Below are 24,307 nucleotides of genomic sequence, written 5' to 3' on the forward strand. Positions count from 1 at the left end.
ACTGAGTTTGGTGGTTTCTTGAGACAGATGTGACTTGCAATCTGCATTTGTACCCTGTAAAATGGTTACATTTTAAGGTAAAAGATGAACTTCTGAAAATCAGACCTGCAGCACGAGATGCAAGATCAATACCTGCGTTTGGAAGTTCTGCCTGTGTGCAAAAGATTGGGAAAAAAGGGATTCCACATGAATACTCTGAAATGTCTAGCATGACAGGGAGCTGCTGTTCTGCCAGAGAGCAGCGATGCTTTGGAGTCAGAACTTCCCTGAGAACACCACAGCACGACCTGAGCCAGCAGCAAAGCCCCAAATTCTTTGACAAGTACACACATCCTGTTGCCCTGTTCACAGCTGGGGAATCGGGGTGAGCAGCAGTCATTTACACGAGGTTACAGTGAATCCGTGCCAGGCTTCTTCAGAAATGCTTGAAAATCCACCACAAACATCTTCAGACAGCAAGTTCGAAAGGAGATGAGCTGGGGAGCAGCACAAGCCCCACCAAGGAAAAGGAATCCCTGCAGAATTCCTCTGGAATGCAGAAAAAACCTTACAACTCTTCCCAATATTTTTTCTACTCTTTTGGTGATTACTAATCTTTATGGAGTTTACATTCCATCTATCATTTTTATAATCAGAGATCAGAGAGGGATTATGACTGGGGGTTGCAGGCTATTCACACAGAGACCCTGTTTATCTAAGCAAAGAGAGCAGCTCTTCTACTTTAACCATTTGTAAGGTGGGCAGAAACATCTGGGACATGTTCAGAGCTAATTTGTTGTCCTACACCAGAAATTTAGATTGTGCCATTTATATTTTGTCAGAAAGCATCTCTAATACATCAAAACAAGGACATGCCCCAGCAGATTGTAATTTTTACATCCAGTTCACATCCACCTTTCCTTTCCTTTCCTTTCCTTTCCTTTCCTTTCCTTTCCTTTCCTTTCCTTTCCTTTCCTTTCCTTTCCTTTCCTTTCCTTTCCTTTCCTTTCCTTTCCTTTCCTTTCCTTTCCTTTCCTTTCCTTTCCTTTCCTTTCCTTTCCTTTCCTTTCCTTTCCTTTCCTTTCCTTTCCTTTCCTTTCCTTTCCTTTCCTTTCCTTTCCTTTCCTTTCCTTTCCTTTCCTTTCCTTTCCTTTCCTTTCCTTTCCTTTCCTTTTTTAAAATTTTTTTTAAAATCAGCATCCCTTCTCCCATACTGGGAGTGTGCTGGGAGCTGGAAGTGCTCTGACGATGGAGAGCTGTGACCCCAGGACCTCTGGCAGTCATAATTCAGAGAAGTCACAGTGCAGATCTAAATTCATACTAAATTTACCCCTTGGGGGCTCGCTGCGGCCAGAACTCGGCTACAAGAGAACTGGGCTGCCCAAACTGAGCAGAAAGGAACTGAAATCCAGCCCCTGAGCTGGATTTGGTGTGTCTCAATCACTCCTGCCTCGGATGAAAAGGCTGGTTACTTAAAATGCGGCTGCCACCTCTTAATGGTAACAATGATGTTTGAAAAGGTTCCTTTGATCTTCAGCAAACACCACAGCCCTGATACCAGAAATACTTGAGCCACCCAGATTCCACTTCCCGTGAAGCTGAGAGGTTAAAAGAAAAAAAAAAATAAAAGAAAACAAACACTATCAAGCAAAACAAAAGAACAACAAAGAGGAGCAAGATTTTTTTTTAAATAAAATATCTGTAAATATTCAGTGGCTAAGAAATGAAATTGATTCCCTGATGCACAGCAGCATCCTCTCAAGTATCAGGGAGAACAGTGTCAGCTTTAATCCATAAATGTGCATGTCATGAGAATAAAGCAGCTGATGAGGGGAAGGGAAAGGGACCTCAGGAGACTTTTTGGAGGAGAGGGGGGTTCCAGGTTACAGCAAAAAGGGAGAGTCAGGGATTTAATGCTTGTAATAGTGCAGACTTTCTGAGGAGTGGATTTCCCCCCAGTATTTTCTTGCAGAGAGCCCTGATACCTTTGAAGTGCTATATAAATTATACAATAACCATGAAGAGTGGGACTTACTGGCCTGATAGTAAGTCCTTGGAGTAAATACTTTACCCTAATTTAAAGACCACTCCCTCACTACAGATACTCGAATGTTACTTCAAAGGAAGCTGGCACCCACTCATTTCTCCTGCCAGGTGTGTTCTTTATCTGCTGCCTAGCTGTTGTTTCTGTGGGCATCTTGCAGCTCATGCCCACCTCCAGTCCCTCCAGCAGGGTGGGATTGCAGCTTTCCTGCCTGTGCACAGCCAGAAAAGGGCACGAGGCTCTTCTTTTGTGCTTTGTTCTGACATAAACCACGAGGCTCATCTGCTATCATGTCTGGAAACCAGCATTAAATAGAAAATCTGAACGTCTTGAGTTGATGGGGAGAGGAAGAGCTACCTCAGAACAGAACCTGAGCCCAGCATTTAGGATGGAGATGCCTGCTGGCAGGTCTGGGAGGTGACCAGAAATCCCACCAAGGTGACCAGAAACCTCCTGAAACAGCTCTTAACCACCCTCAGCATGAGAAAATCCAGCACTAGGGACACCTCCTGAAAAACAGACCTTCTGTGGGTTTGGGGTGCAGTGTCAGGACTCCCAGGGCAGAGAGGAGCTGCTCCCTGTAAGGGGAGAAGTGTCCCAAGGCTACAGCACACCCCACAATGCAGGGCTGAGGCTGCCCAGGGCACCCTGCCCACCCTCCCCCCTCCCAGCCCTGCAGGTATGAACACCCCCAGCCCCTCCCCACCTCCTCCCAGCCCGCTGGTGCTTTTCCAGTCAGAAACAGGCCCTGGGGACAGCCTCAGACAGCTCCGGAGGCAAAGGTTCCAGGTGTGCCCCAGCTCCCTCCTGGGTGAGCCCAGGGAGCCCGGGGTGACAGCTTGATGAATGACATGCCACATGAAGGCTGGCAGCTTCCCTGCCTGGGAGGAGCAGAGAGGTTCAGGAGCATTTTTCTCCTCTGAAATCACCTCCCTGCCTGCCTGCCATCTCTAGCTCCTGCAGCTCTGGTTTTTTCACCACCCTTAATAAAATGTTTTTGAAGACAAAATGTACCAGGAGATCCTCCCCTTGAGACGAAGACAGCATTCCAGGGATTTCCATGCTTCGTGGCTGGTTGTTTTCCCAGTCACCTCCTGGCACAAGGCAGCTGTGGCAAAGGGGACAACTGCCACTGCTGACCTGGCACTTCTTGCACCTTTCTTTGGGAGAAATAGGAGAGAGAGGACAGACCCTCGTCCCACAGGTCACTCCTGGTTATTCAGAGCACCGGAATCTGTGCATATCTGCTTTATCTTCTTGGATATTGGCTCTTTTTAGCTCTGAAAAGGAGCTGGAGGCTGGTGATCACCCTCCACTTCCAGAGCAGGTGGGAGCAGAAATCAGAGAAGCACAAGCCATTAACTCCTGTCCCATTCGTACTCCAGGCAAAGCAGAGAGATGCTGCCTTATAAAAACCTGAGAGATTCACTTCAGAGCCCTTTCCTGCTACAGAGAAGAGGCATTCTGTCAGCAAGATCTGCACAGCCCCACCATGCAGCCGCAGTTCCTCACCTCAGTAAAAATTTACAGAAAAAGCCAAGTCCACATAGAAAAACACTATTTTTTTTTTAAATTGAAGATGTGAAATAAGCCGAACTACAGAATTCTTTTTAGCAGTGGAAAAAAGCCAAAGCAAGAAACACCGAGGAAAAGCCTGGCACCTGAAGCTGCAGGCACCACTCAGCTGTGTTGTAGCAGGGGCACAAATGGATGGGAAAGGACAGCCTGCAGCTCTCCACCACACCCAGAAGGACCAGTGCCCATCCCCCTCTGTTTTGGCAGTTTCAAGTGACATATCCGACCGTGGCTCATAAATCTTAACTAAACAGGGCATTTCCTTAGGCCCCCTATCTTTGTTTAATCACTGCCTCTAGACCATGCTGACTTCCCAGGTCTTGCAGGCAATAGCTCAGCAGTTCCAGCAAGTGACAGGAATGAATGATGACCCCATGAACCACCCCAGGGCCCCATGAACCACCCCAGGGCCCCACGTATCACCCTAGGAACCACCCCAGGACCCCATGAACCACCCCAGGAACCACCCCAGGACCCCATGAACTACCCCATGGCCCCAAGAACCACCCCATGGCCCCAAGAACCACCCCATGAACCACCCCATGGCCCCATGAACCATCCCATGAACCACCCCAGGGCCCCAAGAACCACCCCATGGCCCCAAGAACCACCCCATGAACCACCCCAGGGCCCCAAGAACCACCTCATGAACCATCCCATGGCCCCATGTACCACTCCATGAACCCCCCCATGGCCCCAAGAACCACCCCATGAACCACCCCAGGACCCCATGAACCACTCCAGGGCCCCACATATCATCCTATGAACCACCCCAGGACCCCATGAACAACCCCATGGCCCCATGTACCACTCCATGAACCACCCCATGGCCCCATGATCCACCCCACAGCTCAGGCTGCTGCTGCCTTGGCTCTCACACACAAGAACAGGCATCTGCACCCACCCTGTGCTGCTGGTCAGGGCTCACAGCAGTGCCCCACTGCCTGGACAAAGCTTCACTGTTCCATACATCCTCTTGTGTGGTTTACCATGCACCATCTCCCATGATGACAAAGATTAAATGAGTCATTCTTTAGCAAGTGTTAAGCTGGCCAAACACAACCTCATGGGGCTCTCTGATTGAAGCAGCTCAAGCTACTTAAATCTGCTCTGTATTAGATTCCCTAAACCAAAGAGGGTTAATTTAAAACTTGTGTTGGGGTGATATCACAGCTTTCAGAGCAGATTTTGATAAAACCCAAAGTGCTCCAAGACCCAATGTGGTAAAAATGAGTTTTGAGGAAGGTGCCTGAGTCAGCCAAACAGTCTGCTCTTCTGAAAGAACAAGAATCTGACTCAAAATGCAGCTCACTTAGATCATGTCTGATACCAATCCATGGGAAAAAGTTGGTATTAGCACAAGGTCCAGTAGTGAAAAGTTTAACTTGTCCAAGTCTGGGGACTGTTCTTTGAGTTTTCAGTGAGCGCCTGCTATTAAAATCCTTGTGCTGTAAATAGTCCAAAATCAACTTTAATTTTAGCCTGTGACTCAAGCAGAATTAAAAACAAAACAAACAAAAAACCAAAACCACCACAAAAATATTTTAAAAGTGAAACAAAATATGCTTCACTTTCATTTCTGAGTTACAAAGCAGCCCTGGGGGAGGGGACACTAATTCACCTACAGAAGTAATGAATGAGACAGTGGCTTGTATTTCATGACTTTTAAACACATTGGCCATGAAACTTCAGGGAATACAGTGTCCCATGAATCCTGGCACTTTCCATCATTGGAAGACTCCAGCCTAACATTTAAAAATTAGAGATTGGTGTTTGCATGGGATAATAGTCTAATCTTTTTAACAATGGGACTGCCTGGCTGGCAGTGGTGGGGAGGATTAGGTATTAAGATGCAGTTTTATGAATGGGGACAATCAGTCAGAGCTGTCAAGTTGGTTTGGTTTGGTTTATCAAAGTAATATCCAGAAGTGAAGGTGTTCATAGGAAACCAGATGCCAAATGCAGCAGGGCTTTGCCTTGCAGCAATTAGCAAACAGGTAAAGATTAGTGACAAAATAAACTCTGTGCAGACCTAGACACAAAAATATTTGCAAAGAGAAATCAAACAAGGCAAAATAGACTGTCCTAATGTCACTTTCAGAAAGCATCTAGCATAGCTCTCCCCCTTGTCCCAATCCCACTGGCTGCCCTAACCCATGCTGCATATTTACCTCAATATAAACCCATTAGAAGTGGTGCCCTGTGTGCTAATGAACACCACACCAGGACATGCTGAGTGCTTCTACATGCACAGGACTCATATTTGGGCAATAAAGTGCACAGGCTGTTCTATCACATTTGCCTCCACACCTGCTCCTCTGTTGAGTGAATTTGCTTGGAAGGAGCTGTGCAGCCTCAGCTAAGACACAGCCATACCATCATGAGGTGGACTCTAATATTAATTTCTGACTTCTGTCCCCTGGACCAGTTCCTGAAGTGGGCATCTCTCCATTCAGCTCAAAGACACCACACTTGTCTGAGTACAAGCTGATCTTTCTGAACACTTAGGGGGGAAAAACAAACATACCACAGATGGTACAAAAAGGATATTCCCAGCTACCTCCATTCCCAACACTGTAGCAAAACTAGAAACACGTGAGCAGGTGAAGTCAGAGCACACAGGCAGACACTGTCTGTCATCAGGACAGCAAAAATGGCCCCTACAATTAAGAGCACAGGCTCTGTCTGGTTCTGGCATCATTCATTTCTGATAGCTGCTGCCATGCAAGATGCTCTAGGTGAAACTAAACCTGGAAAGCCATCATAATATATCACTTTTATCCTAATATCTGAAGTGAGAAGTATGCTTATGCTGGAATGTGACAATTTAAGTGTTGTTCATGTCAATCTCGAAAGGCATTTTCAGTCACATTGAGCTGCCCAAACTTCTTTGCTCCATTTGAAAATTTATGGGTAATAAAAACAGCATTAGGTGATGAGCAGAGGGGACAGGTGATGCTGACATGAATTAGCATAAGAAGTCTTAGGGACTTCTCTGTACCTCCTCACCCTGCAAGCAGCCATCCCTTCTCATATTTTGATATATGTGGTCTTGGTTAAGAAGAGCAGAGGCAAGTGGAAACAGCAGGGAAAATGTGGTGTCTGAGCATGTCTGTGTCTAAACTGTGTGACTGGGGTGGAGGCAGGGAAGAGAATAGTTTTAGAGCCCTGGGGGAGTTCCCTGATGGGCGACCTGCAGAGCCTCTCCTGTGTGATGATGGTAACCAAGCAATTCCCATTACGTGGGGGAATGACTTCTCCTTCCCTCCCCAGTGCCTGGATCAGAGAGCACTCTGTGCTCACAGCCTGAGCACTCCCATCCCCACACACCCTTTTTCCATGTGGGAAGCCTGAGGGCGGCTAAACAAAGGGATTTTTCAAATTTCATGTACTGTAAGTGCCACAGCTCCAAACAAGATGAAAACAGGACCCAGCCTCTCTCTCCCCTCCAAACCCACCCCTGCAGAGGCACTGCCTGTGCCAGTGCAGTTGCAATGTCCTTTATCTGTGCAAACAGGGTCCTCAGCTCCCCTGGTACATCCAGCACAGGATTTAGTTAATCATCCACAGCAAGAACACAGCCCTCTTTGTCAGAGCCCTGCGGGTGTAGAAGACTCTTCAGGGAAGGGGTGGGCATCGCTTGAAATTATGACACTAACGAGGGTCAAACACTCCTTGTTTCCCTTCCATTAGTCCCATTGAGCCTGTGCAACACAGTGGAAAACCTGCATCTGCCTCTGGGCATGGAGCAGGGCTGTGCCCACCCAGGGGACCCTCCCCACAGTGCCAGGGCAGGCTGGAAGTGGTGGCAAGTGGCCAAGCACAAGTGGCTCTGGCTCCCTTCCCCAGCAAGGGACACCTGTGCCTGGCACCAGAAAACTGGGAGAGGGCTGCTGGCCCACCAGTCACTCCCAGTACTCTTGTCTTGTCTCTGTCATCAATGCTGCAAGCCTGGCTGTCACTGAAGCCACTTGGGTGTATAGGAATCTGTATCCACATGTGCCTGGCAGCACCCCTCCAGCTCAGAGGGGATGGAGCAAGTTGGATTTTCCAAAATTTTGGATTGCTGTCTTGAAAACTGCAGTGTCCTTTCATCCTGTGCCTTCCCACTGCATGTATGGCCTCCCTTCTTTTGGGATGAGGCATAAATCCTTCATTGACAGAGTGGGGTTTGATGTAAACACCATCAGCCTCTTCTCAAACAACTGCACCATGACTCTGAGCTCAATATCATCTTGAAAACCTAATTATTTTACCTGTTGAAGTGCAATAACTCAAGCAACAGTTTCTAGAAGTGCCTCCTTTGGGACTGACACTCAAAACAGCCCCAACCACCCCACAAATGCTCCCCACATTGCTTGTGTTCAACACAAACCTTAAAGGGAAAGCCCAAGTCATGGTGGCCTGAGGTGAAGCCAAGGTGGACATGGTGACACCAGAGCTGTGCACACTCCCAAAATGGTGTTTCCAACCCAGAAATGAGGGCTGAGCTGATGTTGGTGTGGGCTGGTGAGTGACCACAGGCTGCCCTGCGTGGGCTGACCCACTGTCATCCCAGGACCTACAGCAGCCAGAAGAAATGTGCGTGGGCAGAATTCCTGCATCCACAACTGGCCTCAAAAATCAGATAATACCATGGGAAAATACAGGGATGACCCCTGGGGAAGCAATCCTGTATCCCCAACAGCCTTCTGGAGAGTGGCTCTGTCACCATTGCACGTAATGCCCCTGGGTCTCTGTAGCTGCAGCAAATGCTGAATTATTCGAGAGCTGAATCCCAAACAAACTGCCTGGATCTGAGCAATTAGAGAGAAAAAGAAGTATGTTCTACCAGCCAACTGCTTAATTATTGAGGTATTAAGCACAGCGTGCAGCTAACAGCAAAGCTCTGGATTTTCAGGACAAGCCATTCTCCCTGCTCTGCTTGTTGGAAAGAATCTGGGAAATAACAGGATCACGACTCATTCGTGCCAGTACCAGCCCTGCTGTGGGATGAGATGGAAATGCCACTGTTCTGGGTACAGGCTCTTTGCTCTGCTCCCAAGGGAAAGAGTGGACTTTTAAAAAATTGGGAAGATTCCCATAATGGAGAGAATTCCCTTGGAGGGTTTGTACTGCCCTGTTACCATAGTTGGCTTTCTGTCATCTCCCTGAGCCCCGGGATGTGCAGAGCAGAGGTTTTGGTGGTGTGGAAGAGGGCAGAGCTGAGCCCTGTGAGGTCTGGGGGATCTCACACTGCTCTGGCACTGGCAGCTCTCCAGGGAGATAATGCTGCCACTGAGCGATGAGCCCACTAGCACTGCTGACACAGCACTTCTTTTCAAATGTAAACAGTTGTTCGTGGTCCAGGAAAGCATTTCACACTGCCCAGCCCAAACATTTTTTAAAAAAAACTCCTCTCCCTGAGTCTTGTTTAATAATCTCAATTTAATTTCCATTAAGTTAATGAAGTTTAGTGTTTGTTATCTTCATTTTGCTTTCTGGACTGTCTTTGAAGTGGATCTAAGTTATCCCCTACAGATTTCATGAGGAGAAATGCAGTTTTTTAAAAACATGCAAGAGGAAAAGGAAGCTAGCAGTAAAACATCTGATACTGCAAGACAAGATAAAATCACGGGAGCTGACAGAACTGGCAGGCTGCCCTCTCCTCCTCCAGCCCTGGCCTATGTCCCTTTGTGAATTGGCCTTTGTTTGTCACAGATCCACTCCAGCGGTTTCTCACACCAGAAATTAAGCCCTATTTTATCCAAACCTGGCCCAGAGGGCCTTTGGCTCCCAGCCAGAACATACAGAGCGTTTCTTTTTATTTGCTCTTCTTTTCTCAGTCTCTCTCCCTGCAGGGTACTGATACTATTATTATTATTATTTTAATCTTGCATTTTACTGAGTAAAGTGCTTACATTCATGTTGATACATTTGTTTTGTGGTGCCTTTGGGGTCATAAGGAAGCACAAATTATTCTGGATTGGAAGGGAACTGAGGAGAAACCCAGGATATTATCGGGCATTCCTTTGGTACTGACACAGGGCACTGATATCAGGTGATGATTCAGGGCTGGGGAGGGGGGAAATGGATTTGGATAGAGTGAGATGGGCTGAGCAGGGCTGATATCAGCAGGGCCATGCCAGAGGACGTGCTGTGTGTGGTGGCACTGGGGTCCTGTCACAGCTGCTGCTCAGAGTGGGGACATCACAGCCCAGGGCTGAGCCAGGCTGTTCCCTGAGCACACCACAGCACACTGCTGTGTCCCTTACTGCCACAGCCTCCAAATGATAGGAAAATGACACCCAGTGGGCTGGCCTCAGCACCAGCCTTGCATCCCAGGAGGGACACAGATGCCTGAGACCAGGAGCAGTCCCTGCAGAGCTGTTCAAGATGCAACTCCTGCATCTGCAGCCAGGTGCAGCCAGCCAGGGCTCTTGTCCCACCTGCACATGTCCATGCTGCAGGCTGCTCCTCTCCTGCTGCAGATCCTTGGATTCTTGCCTCTGCTCCCAGGGAACTTGCATTCTGCTGCTGCACACCACCACCTTCCCAAGGGCAGGCAGGAGCCCTGTGCTGTTCTGCTGGTGCCCTGAGAATTAAGGAAACATCAGGTGAGGAATGTCTAAGTGAGGCTGGCTGAGCAAAGCTAAACCTGCCCTCTCAGCTGGGTGTCAATGTAAGTGGCTTCAAAAAGGAGGGTGAAAATCTGCATCTGAGAGACAATGAATGCTGGCAGTGAATCCAAGCATGGAGGTTTGAGAGCAGAGACCTTTCTGGGCAGCTCTAAGGCTGCCACCTTCCTAATTCACAAGGTTTGGGGCAAGCAGAGCTGCTGGGATAAGGAGCATCTCTGACTGCCCCCTGCACACTCCAAGCAAGCATCTGTGCCCTCAGGGATGCCAACACCTTGCTCTGCCTCTGGCCTGTCTCTCTGGCCCTGGTTGGTCTAAGACCACAAGATGTAGGGTGAAATCTCTAATGGGGGAGAATGAACAGAATCAAATGGGGAAATATTAGAGGATTGTAGGACAAAAAAAAGGTTTTCTTGACATCTTATAGATTTTCCTTGCCATCCTCCTCTTATCTGCTCAGTTCCTTCTTCATATCTAGTTTCCATTTCCACGTTCAAATTCTCTTTCCTGATCCTAGAGATCTGTCTGTGTGCAGGCTGTTTCCAAGAGATAACCAGCTGCCCTCTAACCTAACTGAGCCCTTTCCCTTCCTTCTGTCCCACCTGTGAGATGAGACCTTGTGCAATTGTCTGTTTTTTCCCCCCAGGGGCTGTCTGCCTTTGTCTGATAAGACCTGGTCCCTGTAAACATTTGCTGAAAAGCATGGAAATAATAACTGCATCTACTAGGATCTCAAGCAGGCTAGAGAACAGTGTCTTTGTCCAAATCTGGAGTCGACTGTCTTCTTAAATCAATTTAAACGGAAATAAGATCCACTCCTCCCTCATTCCCTGTGCAAAAGTCAGCTGTAATCACAGGACACTGAGTCTTGCACAGGCCAGAGACCAGAATGTGCCTCTGACACGAGTGCTGGGCAATTTATCACAGGAGATTACACTCGAGGGTGCTCATGTGACTGGGATTTAACAGTCAATTAAATAACACCAACACTTCTAACAAAGGAGCTGGGATTAAGGAAGGACTCCAAAATGACTCCTTTTCCTTCCCGACTCTGATGCCAGCCTTGGGAATCTCCCCGTTATTAACCCAGATGTTCAATTAAAGCTGACAGGAACAAATAAAATCGTACTGAAATGTCCCCACAATGGGAGCCAGAGGCTCAGGTCTGCCCTGAAGCAGTTTGTAGGAAGCTGTCCCGTGTCTTGGACTTTATCAAAAGGATTCCAGCCATGTGTTTAGTGCAAGTGATTACGCTGCTGCTGCTCAGGTCACTTCTAAGGAGCAGACAGGGAAGCACTGCTTCTTTTCAGGATTAACCAGTGCCAGACAGGGCAGATGAGCCCGGGGCTGCTGGTTCAAAAGGACAAGTCCAGCTGCCCACGCATTTACAGAGAGCACGTGGCAGTGCAGGGCTTGCACAGTGATCTCAATGTCGGGGCCCCACAGAGCACTTAAATACACAAAGCCTCTCCCTTCCCATCTCTTCCAGCAGGCAGCAGTGCCTCCCTCCAGATCTCTTATGGCTTTCCTCGAAATTCCCCCCAAGTCATGAGCACCTCAGCCTTGCCAGATGTTCACTCCTTCCTCTCCCACTGCTCCTGAATGTGCCCATTGCTCCTGCTTTATCCCTCCTTACAAACAGACTCACTCCAGATGCTCAGATATCCCCTGCTCTGGTGGCATCAGTTCCAGTTCCGTGGTTCTCTGCTCATTTTCCAACTACCAAGCCCCTCTGTCTCTCCTCACACCTCACCTCTTGTGTTCTCTTAGGGTCCCTGTGTCCTCCCTGCCTGGCCAGGAGCAAGGGCTGCTCACAGCTGTGCAGCATCTCCTGCACCTTGTGCAGCACATCCCAAAACTGCAGGAACACACACACGGGATCATGGTCTCAGAATCACATTCACATGCTCCTTTCAGGACAGTAAGAGAAGCTTGCTGCTGTATTCACCTTTCACTAACCACCAAACATTCACATCTGTTCTTATATTCCAGTGACTTTTCACAAGAGTGAAAAAAAAATTGTGGCTCTTTTTTCTCATTTTCTCAATTTTATCACAAAGTGTTATCAATTTCTTCCCCTAAATTCTGCTTTCCAGGGCTGTTCTTTGGGAATCCCACTTTGCACTGTGTCACCCCGGAGCCAGAGCTGCTGCAGCACTGGGTCTTAGCACACAAAACCCTTCTGCTTGGGCACAAACAGCACATTTAGAAGTTACCTGATCAATAGAAGGACACAGCTTTTGTGACCCAAGTTTCCTCACCACACAAGCCAGGGAGGGGCTGTTACACTCTTGTGAAGCTGGCCAAGATGCTGAATTTTTTCCCATGGTAGAAGAAACAACATTTCCCGTTCCATACTCTCTCTCCCTTATGGGGTAAGTCCAGAGTTTTGTTTTATAGGTTCCTCTAAAGCATCAGAGTTGTTCCCAGTATCCTGTTCTGGACAATTCGTCCCTGCAGTGTATGACATGGTGTTTTCCTAAAGGAGCATTTTATAAGGTCACTTCATCATCTGGTCATTGTTCCACGAGGTCATTCAAAAGTCACAATACTGGAGACAAAATCCCCTTATGCTCATTTTGGTGAATTGGAAACTACCAGAATGTTTGCTAGAAGAGACAAAGTGTGGCTGAAAGAAATCAACAGATTTCCCCCTAACAGAGTTGCTAGAATAATAGCAAGTTCATGACTCCCCCTCACTCCTCATAATTGCTGCAGCACATCCCTAACAGGGATGGCTGACCACAATATAATTTTTTTTTCATGTACCAGGAAGGAGTTGTGTAAAATCTCTTGGAGCGCATGAATGTCAACCTGATATTTTACTTGGGATTAACTCTTTAACAGGATGCTCATTTTCTCACATCTACACCATTCTTTAACACCAAATCCACACCTTTCCTTGAAGAAGCTGTTGGATTTTTTTTCCAAGCACTAAATGTATATTTTCTGCTTTGTTTGTATTAGGACATAGTACCTAAAAAAACCCCAAACTAATGCTTGAGGTAAAACTAGAATTGAGAGACAAGACCATGGTGTGGACTTGTGTCCTTCTCCTCAAATAATCTTCATCTGCAGTGGCACTGATGACACCAGAGGGGTGACAGTGACCAGAGAAGTTGTGTTATCCATGTTTGAGCTTCAGAAAGGGTAGAACTATCAGGTGTCCATCTACGGGAGAGACACTGGTGTTGTGTCTTAATGAAAACTTCATATTCCACCAGACACTTGGAGCTCAGACCCAAAAGCCAACACTTACACAAGTTCCCTACTTCTGGCGCGTTGTTTCTGTCAATATTTGTTGCTTTAATCACAAGTGGCAGCCAAACAGTAATTTGGGCTGTTTATTAGAGCAGCCACATGTTCTGCTCCTTCTGAGGCCACAGAGATATTCAGAATTAGCAGTCCCACAAATGTTTTCCAGGAAGTGGTGGCTTCTGGAAACTGAAGGATAGAATGGGAATTGCTGATCGGAACAAGGAGCTGTAGGTCCCTCCAGGGGACACACAAAGCAGCACGGGATGCTGCTGACACTCTGTTTAAATTGGGTGGATTTATGAGCTTTTCTGATAAGAACTGTTATCTGGGGCTGGAATCAGGCACCGCCCCCTTTGCTGGAATTTCTCGTGGTTTGTTCTGTTCCCAACCCTGAGCACCTCTGGAGAGTGTCGACTTTGTCTCTTGCAAATTCATGAAGATGGGAATCTAAGGCTAATGGTATCCTGTGAATTTGCATTAAAGGCTGCACTGACCTTAGAGATGCAGGAAGTTCTTAGGCTGGCCCAGAGCAGTAGGAGCAGACGTGGCAGGTCCAGCTTTGAGCCCTGGGCTGGGCTGACAGTGACCAGTCCTTGTTGGGGATTTGCTCTCCTGGGTGCCAGCTACTGATACCAGCAGGGGTGACTGAGAGCAGGCTCCCCAGGAGCACTGCATTTTGCATTTCAGAGTTGCCATATCCCAGAGGAGTTATCTCCAGCTGCAGAGCATTGTAAATCAGAGTTAATTCTTTCCAGCAGTCAGCTTTGCTACAGCCCTCCCTCTCATTACCCACTCCCTAAAGGAAGAAAGAACATTCTAAGGGTCCTACCCCCATAAATGTTCCTGGATTCAAAAAGACAAAAATGACACTATTTTATTTGCATGTCCAGAAAATTGGTGGTGTAAAATGCCCCTGCTGTTTTAACCAGGGGTTAAAACAGTAAATTAGCATACCTGCCTCTGGCTCAACTCTACTGAGTTCACTGCAGATCTTTAAAGTTTTTCCTCCTTGTAGAAGTTATTTAGAGAACTATGCCACCTCAAACTGCATTTTCTGAGCCCTCCTTACATGGATTTAAAGTTTCCTACTGTTTTAATCACATTAATTTGAGAGATGGGTAAATTCTGGTATAGGATGTAGCAGTTGACAGGCCTTGCTCAAAACAAATGTCACTGCTGGAAGCAGAAATGAGTCTCCTGAGCCTTGGTCCCAGTGCTGCAGTTTTATGGAATGCCTGGGATGCACACTTAATGGGAAGCACACCAGGAACAGTTCCCTGCTCTGCACAAACAAACACAACTTTGTTTTTTCTGTTTCTTTTTAAAGGCACTGAGAGCAGTGAAGGCTGAGTAACAGAGCAGGCATGAGCCACAAGGTGTCTGATGAAATGACATCGTTTGAGGTTTTTATGTAGCTGTATGGAAAGCAGTGATATGTGCAGGAGACTTTCCTGGATATTCAAAGTTTTCAGGGAATTATGACTTGCAGCAATGAGTCAGCACTGTTTCAACTGAGGCAAGGATTAACCTTCCTGTCAGGACAGTCTCAAACAAGCTTGAAAAACCACAAAGATAGGTGACAAATAATACATTTTGGGAAACAAAAGATCAGCACCTGGGGCCTTCAGACCAAAGCAGATCTGTTATCAACCCTTGAGCCAAGATGAGAAGTGAGCACTGGCCTCAGTGTCACTGGCAGGCAGGTACACTGCCACCTGCCCCACACCTGCAAAGCCTCCTGTCTCCTAGACAAGTTCAGCATTTGGGAGAAGGTCAGCAGAAACTTGTATAATTGCCTCCCTTTAACCTGAAAGGGGTTTATTCCTTCTGTGGTCACACTTGTATCACTCTCCAAGAAGACTGTTGAGATGTTAACTCCCTGTGCAATCAAAAAACCCAAAGTTTGGCTCTGTTATCTGCTGCTGGAGGATGCAGGCTCCCCAAAGGCAGCGCTGTTGCAGATATACGAGCTCTGTGCACAGTGATCAAGCTCCCTCTCAGGTAATATACATTGCAGCCTGAAAGCTGCTTCCTCCACCTCCCTTTGTAGTCTGTGTTTTAATCAGCACCATCTGGGATCAGCTTCCTTTTATTTACTTATTTTTGGGTACAGGTGGTCTTAGATCCTTGGATTTTGGTCAGCCTGCCTGGAAACTCTTCCAAGTTTGAGATTACCAGCTCATGTGCTGTGGACTGGATAAGGGTTCCAGGAGGAGCAGAAGTGACCCATCAGCAGACACTGAACTAAGCTGCAGCATCAACTTTTTAAGGTTATTTTCTCAGCACAGCTGGCTTGGGGGCTGTACTGTCACACATCCATGCTTGGCTGAGTGATCCAGCACAAATGACCCCATTTTCCCAGGAATGCAGAGGGAGTTTGCTGTGAGCATGGCTCCATTGGCCACAACAGAAATCAGGCGTGTAAATCCCTTTCTTTTAGCCTCAAACTGGTCAAAGGGAGAATTAAATCCCCAGCCTTTCTAGTCCTTGTAGGGGAAAGAGCTGAATGAAGCAGGGACAAGCAGCAAGTAATGATCTCTGCCACCTCCCCTGTGCACTACCCAATTTATTTTGAAGTGCTATTTTTGTTCAGCCTCAGACATTTGAAACATTTTGCCTGGAGCATGAAATATCACATTTCCCAGCTCGATGAGCAACCTGCACAAAGTTGTGCTAAACACTTTATGAAAACGCTGTTCTGTGAAATAAAACATGTGATATTTTAGCATTTTTGCTCAACCTGATTTACCTGACAGGCAGTACAGGTCATGAGTGCAGCCTGAGTTACCACATCAGGGCACCAGTGCATTGTATTTTGGTATTGATGGATGGATGGATGAAGGTGCTTGTCTGGGCTCTGGTGCCCTGTGAAAACAGCAAAAAGCTCATTGTGTTTAGAGCCAAATAAGCAGCACCTTAATTTTGATGGATGTGTTGTGTCCCAGCACACAGCTTACAACTGACTCACCAAAATGCAAGTGTGACTCTCACTTCCATCCCTGCAGGAGCTCCCTGTCAATGCCCCCCAAGCCTTGGCTTCCTGCACAAGGATTGTCCTCCACCCTCTTGGAAGAGCACCTGAATTAACAAATAATGTATGTACAGCTCTGGGGCTCCCACGATCTGCAGCCTAATCTTGGTGCTATCAGTCCAGTTCTGTTTTAATAAGCAATAAATGGATTTTCCTGTTTTGCTTATGATGGTAATTGGTAAGTGACCTCCCTGCTGTCACCCATGTGCTTTCCCACCCCCTTTTCTGCCCTGTTGTGGAGGGGGAGAGGGGAGAGCTGGGTGGGCACTGGCAGCTGGCCATGGTCAGCCCAGGACTGCAAACAGCAGCCAAAGGGCATCAACTCCTCAGCAGAACAGGCACATACCTGCTCTTCTCCATGGTCCCAGTCCTGTAGAAATAAGCCATGGAAGAGGATTTCTTAACAAATTTGTTGTTTGCTCAGGTGCATACATTGCAAAATACACTCGGTCCAGCCTGGTCACAATAGTTTTACTCGTTATCACATATCTGAAAATAGATGTGAAAATAATACCTTTTTCATCATAATTTATTAAAAAATAAATCCCACATTGACCTTAACAATTGTTCCTAATTCTTAAAATCTCAGTACCTGCATTTTCTGTTGAGGATTTAGCCAAGCAGAACTCCTGGCTGATGTTAAACAATAGTGTGTTTCCTAGCAGGAAAAAAATGCCTAATTAGTTTTATTTGGTTTTTTTTTCCATGGTTGATTAGTCCAACATACGTACAGGGAAGCTGCCTCCCTAGGGATGCCTCAACACAAACAGCCATAAATGAATTAAATAAAATCAAAACCTCCCTTGACCTGCTCAAAGTAATATTTGCAGCAGAGGTATATTTATCTCTGCGCTTTACTCAGAGTGACAGCAATTGAACAAAACACGAGCTGGGAATAGACAGCTCTCCACAACATCCAACTGGAAAACAATACTGCTGCCAAATCTAGTGGAACTAGATTATCTCAGTGGTCTAGGTAGGCTTTCAGCAGCCTCCAGCATCAGCACGTGCTTTGGGAAAATAAATATCCCAGAGCTGTCCTGGGTTCCCTTCTGCAGGGAGCACCGTGAGACAGCCCTGCCCCAAAATCTCTTTGGTGCTTGGACACACGTGCAGGGATAGGACACTCTTGGCCTTTTTACTCCTCCTCTGAGTCAGTCTCAGTGCAGAGAACCACCAGCAGTGCCAGGGGAGCACTTCTGCCTCTTGTCCCCTGCCAGGGCTGTGCCTGTTTGGCACCTGGGCAGGGCTGGTGCTGCCAGAGCTGTTAACTCTGTGCCCACAGGAGCAGCAGTGACCTAACCCGGGGCTCTCATCACAGCTGAGACACACTGAAGCACCTTTTTAGCACCGGGTAGTTCATTAGAAGAATGGCAAGCCTTAAGATGAAAAATCAGTATTATGAGACACCTACAAGCTCCTACCGAGCCCCCAGGTGTTTTCAGGGGTTTCAGGCTCTTGTCTGAGCAGCAGAATTTTGGCTAAAGACACTAAAATAGCCCCAGTTGAATCAGATGTCTTTAGGATGCCACTGCCAAGTCCTCGTAAGTAACAGCAAAGAATTTCACGACTTGGTGCAATGTAACCATGTAAGGGCAACTCTGCCCATCTTGTACAGTACGAGTACAGTTCATTCCCTTTCATGGCCCTCAAACATCTGAACTATTCCTGTTCCAGGAAAACAAAGAACATTTTACATCACAATACTAGAAAATGCAACTGAAAGTGGATTTTTAAAGGGACACATGTCCTCCCTCGATAGGGTTCTGCAGAAATTTTGGTAGCACTCACATGCAGTCTTGCTGGTGATGATGGTGTGAACTTCAGGAAGCCTTTAGCACAGCACTAATCCATTCCCAAATGAACTATTTCAGGATATGGCACCATTAACATTTCATATTTTGACAAGAAATTAATGAGAGAATAATTGTTTTCGATTTTTTAAAACGCCGAAAACCAAATGGCAGCAATCAGTGTTACAAAGCACAGAACATTTTAAAATTACAACATAATCCTTAAATGCTCAAACCAGAAGTGTAAATTTGGGTCAGCTGCATACTAATGGGGTTGTACTGCTTAAAAAGACATCTGAGAAACCTCAAGTTCATCTTGAACTTTTAAGCTGTCAGTTCACTGTGCCTTACGGAGGAATTCCACTGAAATCCACATGGGTGAACAGAGTCTCAGGGGATTAGGAAGAAGTCAACAATATTTAAACTCTTCCGTAAACCAGGCATTTATCAGCAGCAAACAGTTAAGGGTTTTATTTAAAGTTCTACCCTAATGCCAAGGCAGAAGCAGCTAATTTAAGAGATGTCAGAAAAAAATATCAAGTCCAATTAAAACTTATCTCCTCTTACTGTGCACAAAGGAAAGTAATAAGGATTGGACATAAGCCAAGCCATTGCAATCTCTCTGGTTTGAAGACTGTATTTTTCTTTCCACAAAATGTTTTCACAGATTTATCTCCTGGAAAAATGAATTATTTCTGGGAGAATCACAACATTGTCATCCCTCCTCCCCCTGTTTTTTAATGTTTTTTAATCTTTCATGGTTGACTTAGATGTCAGAAGAAAATAGCTCAAAAATAAAGTGTGCATTAGCATCCTCTCCCTTGTTTTAGTATGTAAAAGGTTTCTCTCATGTGCTTTGTGTACTAAGTTCAACATGAACCAATTTTTTTGGCCTTTTTAGCTGGGTTCCTCTCTACTTGCAACACCCAGGATTTCATCTTTTAAAAGTTCTATCAGCTCAGAGTAGTAGTAAATTCAAGTGTTATCAGTGGGGAGATTGCTGCCAAAGATGTTTCAGGTTATGGCTCTGCTAAAAAGGGCTCTGAGCCTGTTGAGTTCTGACTTCTCTGCTGCAACTGCTCCTGGAATAAAGGTTTAGTTATGGACTTCATTGTATCTACACAGCAGCTTACACTCTAAATCATAATTTATGATTTGCAAAAAAACTTACTAAAAGTATAAGAAAACCCAAACCCACACCACACAGTAACTACACATTAACATGGCCTGATTAGCTCTGTTAATATTCAGTAGGTATCCATGGTGCCAAAACAGGACTTTCCAAATAAATACGCTGCACTTTGTCACGTCTGAGAAGAAAAATACAGATAAGGAGAAAGATACCACACTTGTGCATTCAGCCATTCTCCCCAGTCCAGAGGCAACAGCACCCCTGTTCCAGGCTGTCCTGAGAGAGGCCTGAGCCTGGTTTCCCACACTCTCCTCACCCACAGTAACTTGCAAACAAGTCAGAAATAAAGCACATGGTACATCCCTCTCAATGGTGACAGCTTGCAGCATAAACAGGAAAGCAGCACCACACAGCCTCTGTCACTTGAACAGCTCTGGGGGGGCCTGTGCAGAGATTTAGGGATTCACAACTGCAGATGTTAAATTAAGCCAGAGATGAGCACAAGCAGGGAAGTGTGATGTGGATATAACCTCTGAGTAATGCTTGAGAATGCACAGATCAGGATACACCACCAGGACAGTCCCTGTGGAGTTGTGGGTATTATGGAACTGGTAAAATGCAGCTGGCAGGGGAATTTTCCATACCAGTCATACCCTATTACCTTATTTTAAACCCAAAGCCATGTATGACATTCATTTAAATGACAATCACAAAGTGACAAACAAACCTGCTGTGTGCAAACAAATTTTAACAACACAAAAGCAGCACCTGCAAGAAAGGACAGACCCTTTCTTGTGTCCTAACAAGAAGAATCTCCTCAGTTTTTCCAGTGAAAAAGCAGCAAGCTCAGTTAGATTGCTGCATTGCAAGTGTTCCATTACAGATGCAAAACTTATTAAATCTGGAAAAGAACAATGACAGTGAAACCAAGAAGAAAGTGGAAATCCTTGACTTTCAACCCTGGCATTGCTTTACAAGCTGATTTTGTTTTAAGAATTCACAATCAGAGTATGTATATTTTTAAGACACATTTCCAAGTATTTTAGGACTAACTATAATAAACTCACTCGTGTTTATGACTTGAACAAAAGACACAGCACAATATAGTTTTGAACTGTTTATTTCATATATTCCATACTGGAGTTTCTTCAGTTAAAAGTTCCTGGAAGAAAATGAAAAAAACATTGTTACAAATGAGTTTGCTTCAACAGCTCAAGTAAATATCTTTGACCAACTGTGTAATCATCCTATAAATACAATGTACAGACTGTCATCCTAAAAGCTTGATTTGGGGAAGGAAGCTCCCCCTGCAAGAGTTAGAGGATAAGATAAACGTACGTACTTGGAAACAATTCCATCGTTTTTCGCCAGGCGCAAAATGGAGTCATCTGATTCCCCCTGTAAAAGGAGAAAAGAAAATGTTCTCAAGTCTCCAAATAATTGCTGACACGTGGAAGAGGGGCAGCTGCAGCAGTTAGTGCAGATCAGTGTTTTCAAAATAAACTGTTAATTCTTTGTCATCCTTAAGGGTAAGAAATTGCTTCAACTGTATAAAAATATGCATTTGCGTGAACATATGTTTATGGATAAATGGACTTGTGATGAACTCCTCATACTGTTTTTAAGTCAATGCAGTACCATTTCCAGTAATTATAAACAGATAAAAGCCACAATTAGTACCTTGGTATACATTCTTAAATGAAAGAAAATCACTAGCATCCTTTACTTTAACAAACAAACAAACGTCTCCAGAAGAAATTGATTATTCCAAGTTAATCCAAGGCCGTGGCCTGGGCTGCCCATTGAAGCTGTGGCTGCCCCATCCCTGGCAGTGTCCAAGGCCAGGCTGGATGGGGCTTGGAGCAGCCTGGCACAGTGGAAGGTGCCCCTGCCCATGGAAGGGGTGGATTGAGATGATTTCTAAGGTCCCTCCAAACCAAACCCTTCTGCGATTCTGTGACTTTCTTCACATCTTCACTCTGCCTTCATTATCCCCCAAAAGCACTGTGAAAACCCACTCCACACTGAGTTTTCAGGGCCAAACACACATCTAATTAATTAGTAATGATCAGAACAATCAGCACAGTAACTCTGCAGCTCAGGAAGGCACTCACCATTCTCCGGATGGGCCCGCAGATGGCGTAAGTCTTGAACTGCCCGTTCACTCTGCCTGTCACCTTGTCCACCTGCAATCACAGCAAAGCTGCTGCACACAGGTTCTCACAAAGTTTTACACTCCCACATCACACCTGCCAAGCACCCAGAGCTAAAAACTGCAGGAAAATACTTGCAGTGTTGAGAAAATAAACCACAAAAGCTCAAGGCAAATGCTGAAGTTAGAAAGTCAGCTACAGTGATCTTTACACAGCAAATCTGTAGCTACATAGTGCGGCCATAAAATTTAGTGGATCACAGAGATTGGCAAGAAATGGCAACTAAAAGATGAAATATTTGAGTGCTGAACAAGTGGAAAAACTCTGTGTAAAATAGATTTTCCTGCCTTTACTCTTTTTTTGTTGTTTAACTAAGGTCATATGGAAAATAGAACTGAAGGGGGAAGGGGACAGATTTGTTACATGGGTAGGAAAAAGTCCAAGCTGAAAGACATAAATTGTCTCATTATCTTAAGCTGCTGAGAAATTTAACTTTAAAACACTAAACAATATAAATCATGGAATTAAACAGGGTAGTGAACCCTGTAATACCAGGTGGGTTCATTTCCACGTTCTGCTAATCTCAGATCCTTTGAAAACAAGGAATAGGGATCACTGAAGGAACGAAACATGGTGAACAGGAAAGTATTTGCCATAACAACTACAAGAAATCAGAATCAGGGTGTTTTTTTAAAGGTTTTTTTTTGTGAGATAACTCAGGAGATTTAGATTTTTAAAAGATATGGGAATGTGGTCTCCCCTTGAAGAACCAAATCAAGCTCTGCAGTTCATAAGCTACAAGAACATTGTGTCCACAAAATTCCTGAAAGCTGAATTTAATAAACAACTGGGAAAAAAAACCCCAAACTATGCTACAAAGAGCTTAAATTAATTGGAACCCACAAGTATTAACTGGGAACCTGCAGGAGTCAAAGTGTATTGTGACTTTCTTTACTGAATTACTGAAGATACATCACAAGTTGTTTAATTCTGTAACTTTTATCCAAGGGTTTAGCTCTCTCATCACATATTCTGTTAATAAACTTACCTCAGAAATGTTTATCTGAATGGAAGCATGATCCTTAGCACCAATGATTCGGTTGCTAGCAGAGCTAAGGAATAAAACAGAATAGATTTAAACAAAAGGAAACAGGCAGTGATAATGACAGAAAAAGCTATTAGAGCAAATTCTACAAACAAAATAAAACTGGACAAGACATTTAGACAGTAAGAGTTTAAGCTTTCATTACTCAGAAGATTAAAATGCAGTTTTAAGTACTTTTAAAAGAATTTTTCACTCAGTAGCATCAGACTAATTAGCCAATTATCCCTTCACTGTAGTTTTTATGTGCCCAGTTCACCTTCATACAGTGTACAGGGCAGTACAGGCCTTCAAAACACACAGAATGTTATTTTCTTTTCTAAAAGGCAAAAATACAGCCATCTAGGCAATGCACAAGATTCGTTTCTATGCTTTTTTTGCTGACAGCCACTACAGCTGTCAAAGACACTTAGGTTGGAAATGCTCAGGAATCACAGGCTGTAAAACATATTTGATTTAATCTAATAAAATTTAGACAAGTGGCTTATTTTTAGTTATTTTTTAAACTGACAGAAAACGAATTTCCCCTTTTCCCCCACAGATACTCTCTGCTATCAAAAGCCCCTTTGCACAGGCTGCCCAGGCGGGGACCACCCCCGCCCCACCCGGCTCCTCGCTCCCCTTTCCCTCACCATTTCCGAGGGACATAAAGGTCCACGAACTCCCCGGCGTCGTTCTGCATCTCGTCCTGGTCCCTGCCGAGGCACTGAGCAGAAACACCTGGAAGAATCGTGGAGTATCGCGCGTTGGAAGGGACCCACAAGGACCACCGAGTCTAAACCCCGGCCCTGCACAGGCATCGCAGCAGCCCCGCCCTGCGCATCCCTGGCAGCGCTGTCCAAACGCTCCCGGAGCTCTGGCAGCCCCGGGACCGTGCCCATTCCCCGGGGAGCCTGGGCAGTGCCAGCACCCTTCGGGGGAAGGACCTTTCCCCAATATCCACCCTCACCTTCTCCGACACAGCTCCAGCCCTTCCCTCGGCTCTCATCGCTGCCCACAGCGACCACAGCCGCCCCCGCCGTGAGCTGCTGCCGGGGCCCGGCCGGGCCCACGGGCTGCGCCCCGCGGCCGAACCGCGCGGGCAGAACCGGCCCCGCCGGCCCCGGCCTCAGCATCGCTCCCGGGGCTCCGCCGCCATCGGCCCCGCCGCGGCTCCCGGGCCCGCCACGGCTCCCGGGCCCGCCACGGCTCCCACCATCGCTCCTGCCCGCCCTGCTGCCATGGCTCCCATCGCTCCCAGCCGCGCTCCCATCCCCGCAGCCATGGCTCCCATCGCTCCTATCGGCCCCGCCACCGCTCCCGGCCCCGCCGCCATCGCTCCCACCTCGCGCGCGGCCGGGCGGAAAGGAAGGGGCGGGGCCGGACACGGAATTACGTCACAGCCCCGAGAGCGCTTCCTGCACGCCGGCGTGACGTCACGGCAGGGGGGCCATGGCGGCCCCAGCCCAGCCCGTCCCGGCCCCCCAGGCCCCACAGCGCTCCCAGCCGCGGAGCGGGCGCGGGGCCGGGCCTGCCCCTCAAGGGGCGCGGGGCCGGGCCTGCCCCTCAAGGGGCGCGGGGCCGGGCCTGGGCCTGTCCCTCAAGGGGCGCGGGGCCGGGTCTGTCCCTCAAGGGGCGCGGGGC

At 46.6% G+C, this 24,307-nt stretch overlaps 1 protein-coding gene across 1 annotated transcript; it reads right to left on the reverse strand.

Moving 5' to 3' along the window:
* Positions 1-20,533: 20,533 nt before the first annotated feature.
* On the reverse strand, positions 20,534-24,076 carry RPS21 (ribosomal protein S21). Its single transcript, XM_063404296.1, has 6 exons — positions 24,009-24,076; positions 23,317-23,404; positions 22,631-22,694; positions 21,544-21,615; positions 20,772-20,827; positions 20,534-20,591 (listed from the first exon to the last, which is right to left on the reverse strand). Exons 2-6 carry the CDS (start codon positions 23,364-23,366, stop codon positions 20,582-20,584), a joined length of 252 nt encoding a protein of 83 aa, XP_063260366.1. The 5' UTR covers positions 23,367-23,404; positions 24,009-24,076; the 3' UTR covers positions 20,534-20,581.
* Between the last annotated feature and the right edge of the window lie 231 nt (positions 24,077-24,307).

Source organism: Prinia subflava, chromosome 8 (assembly GCF_021018805.1).
Source record: "Prinia subflava isolate CZ2003 ecotype Zambia chromosome 8, Cam_Psub_1.2, whole genome shotgun sequence".
In the NCBI taxonomy this organism is placed as follows: Eukaryota; Metazoa; Chordata; class Aves; order Passeriformes; family Cisticolidae; genus Prinia; species Prinia subflava.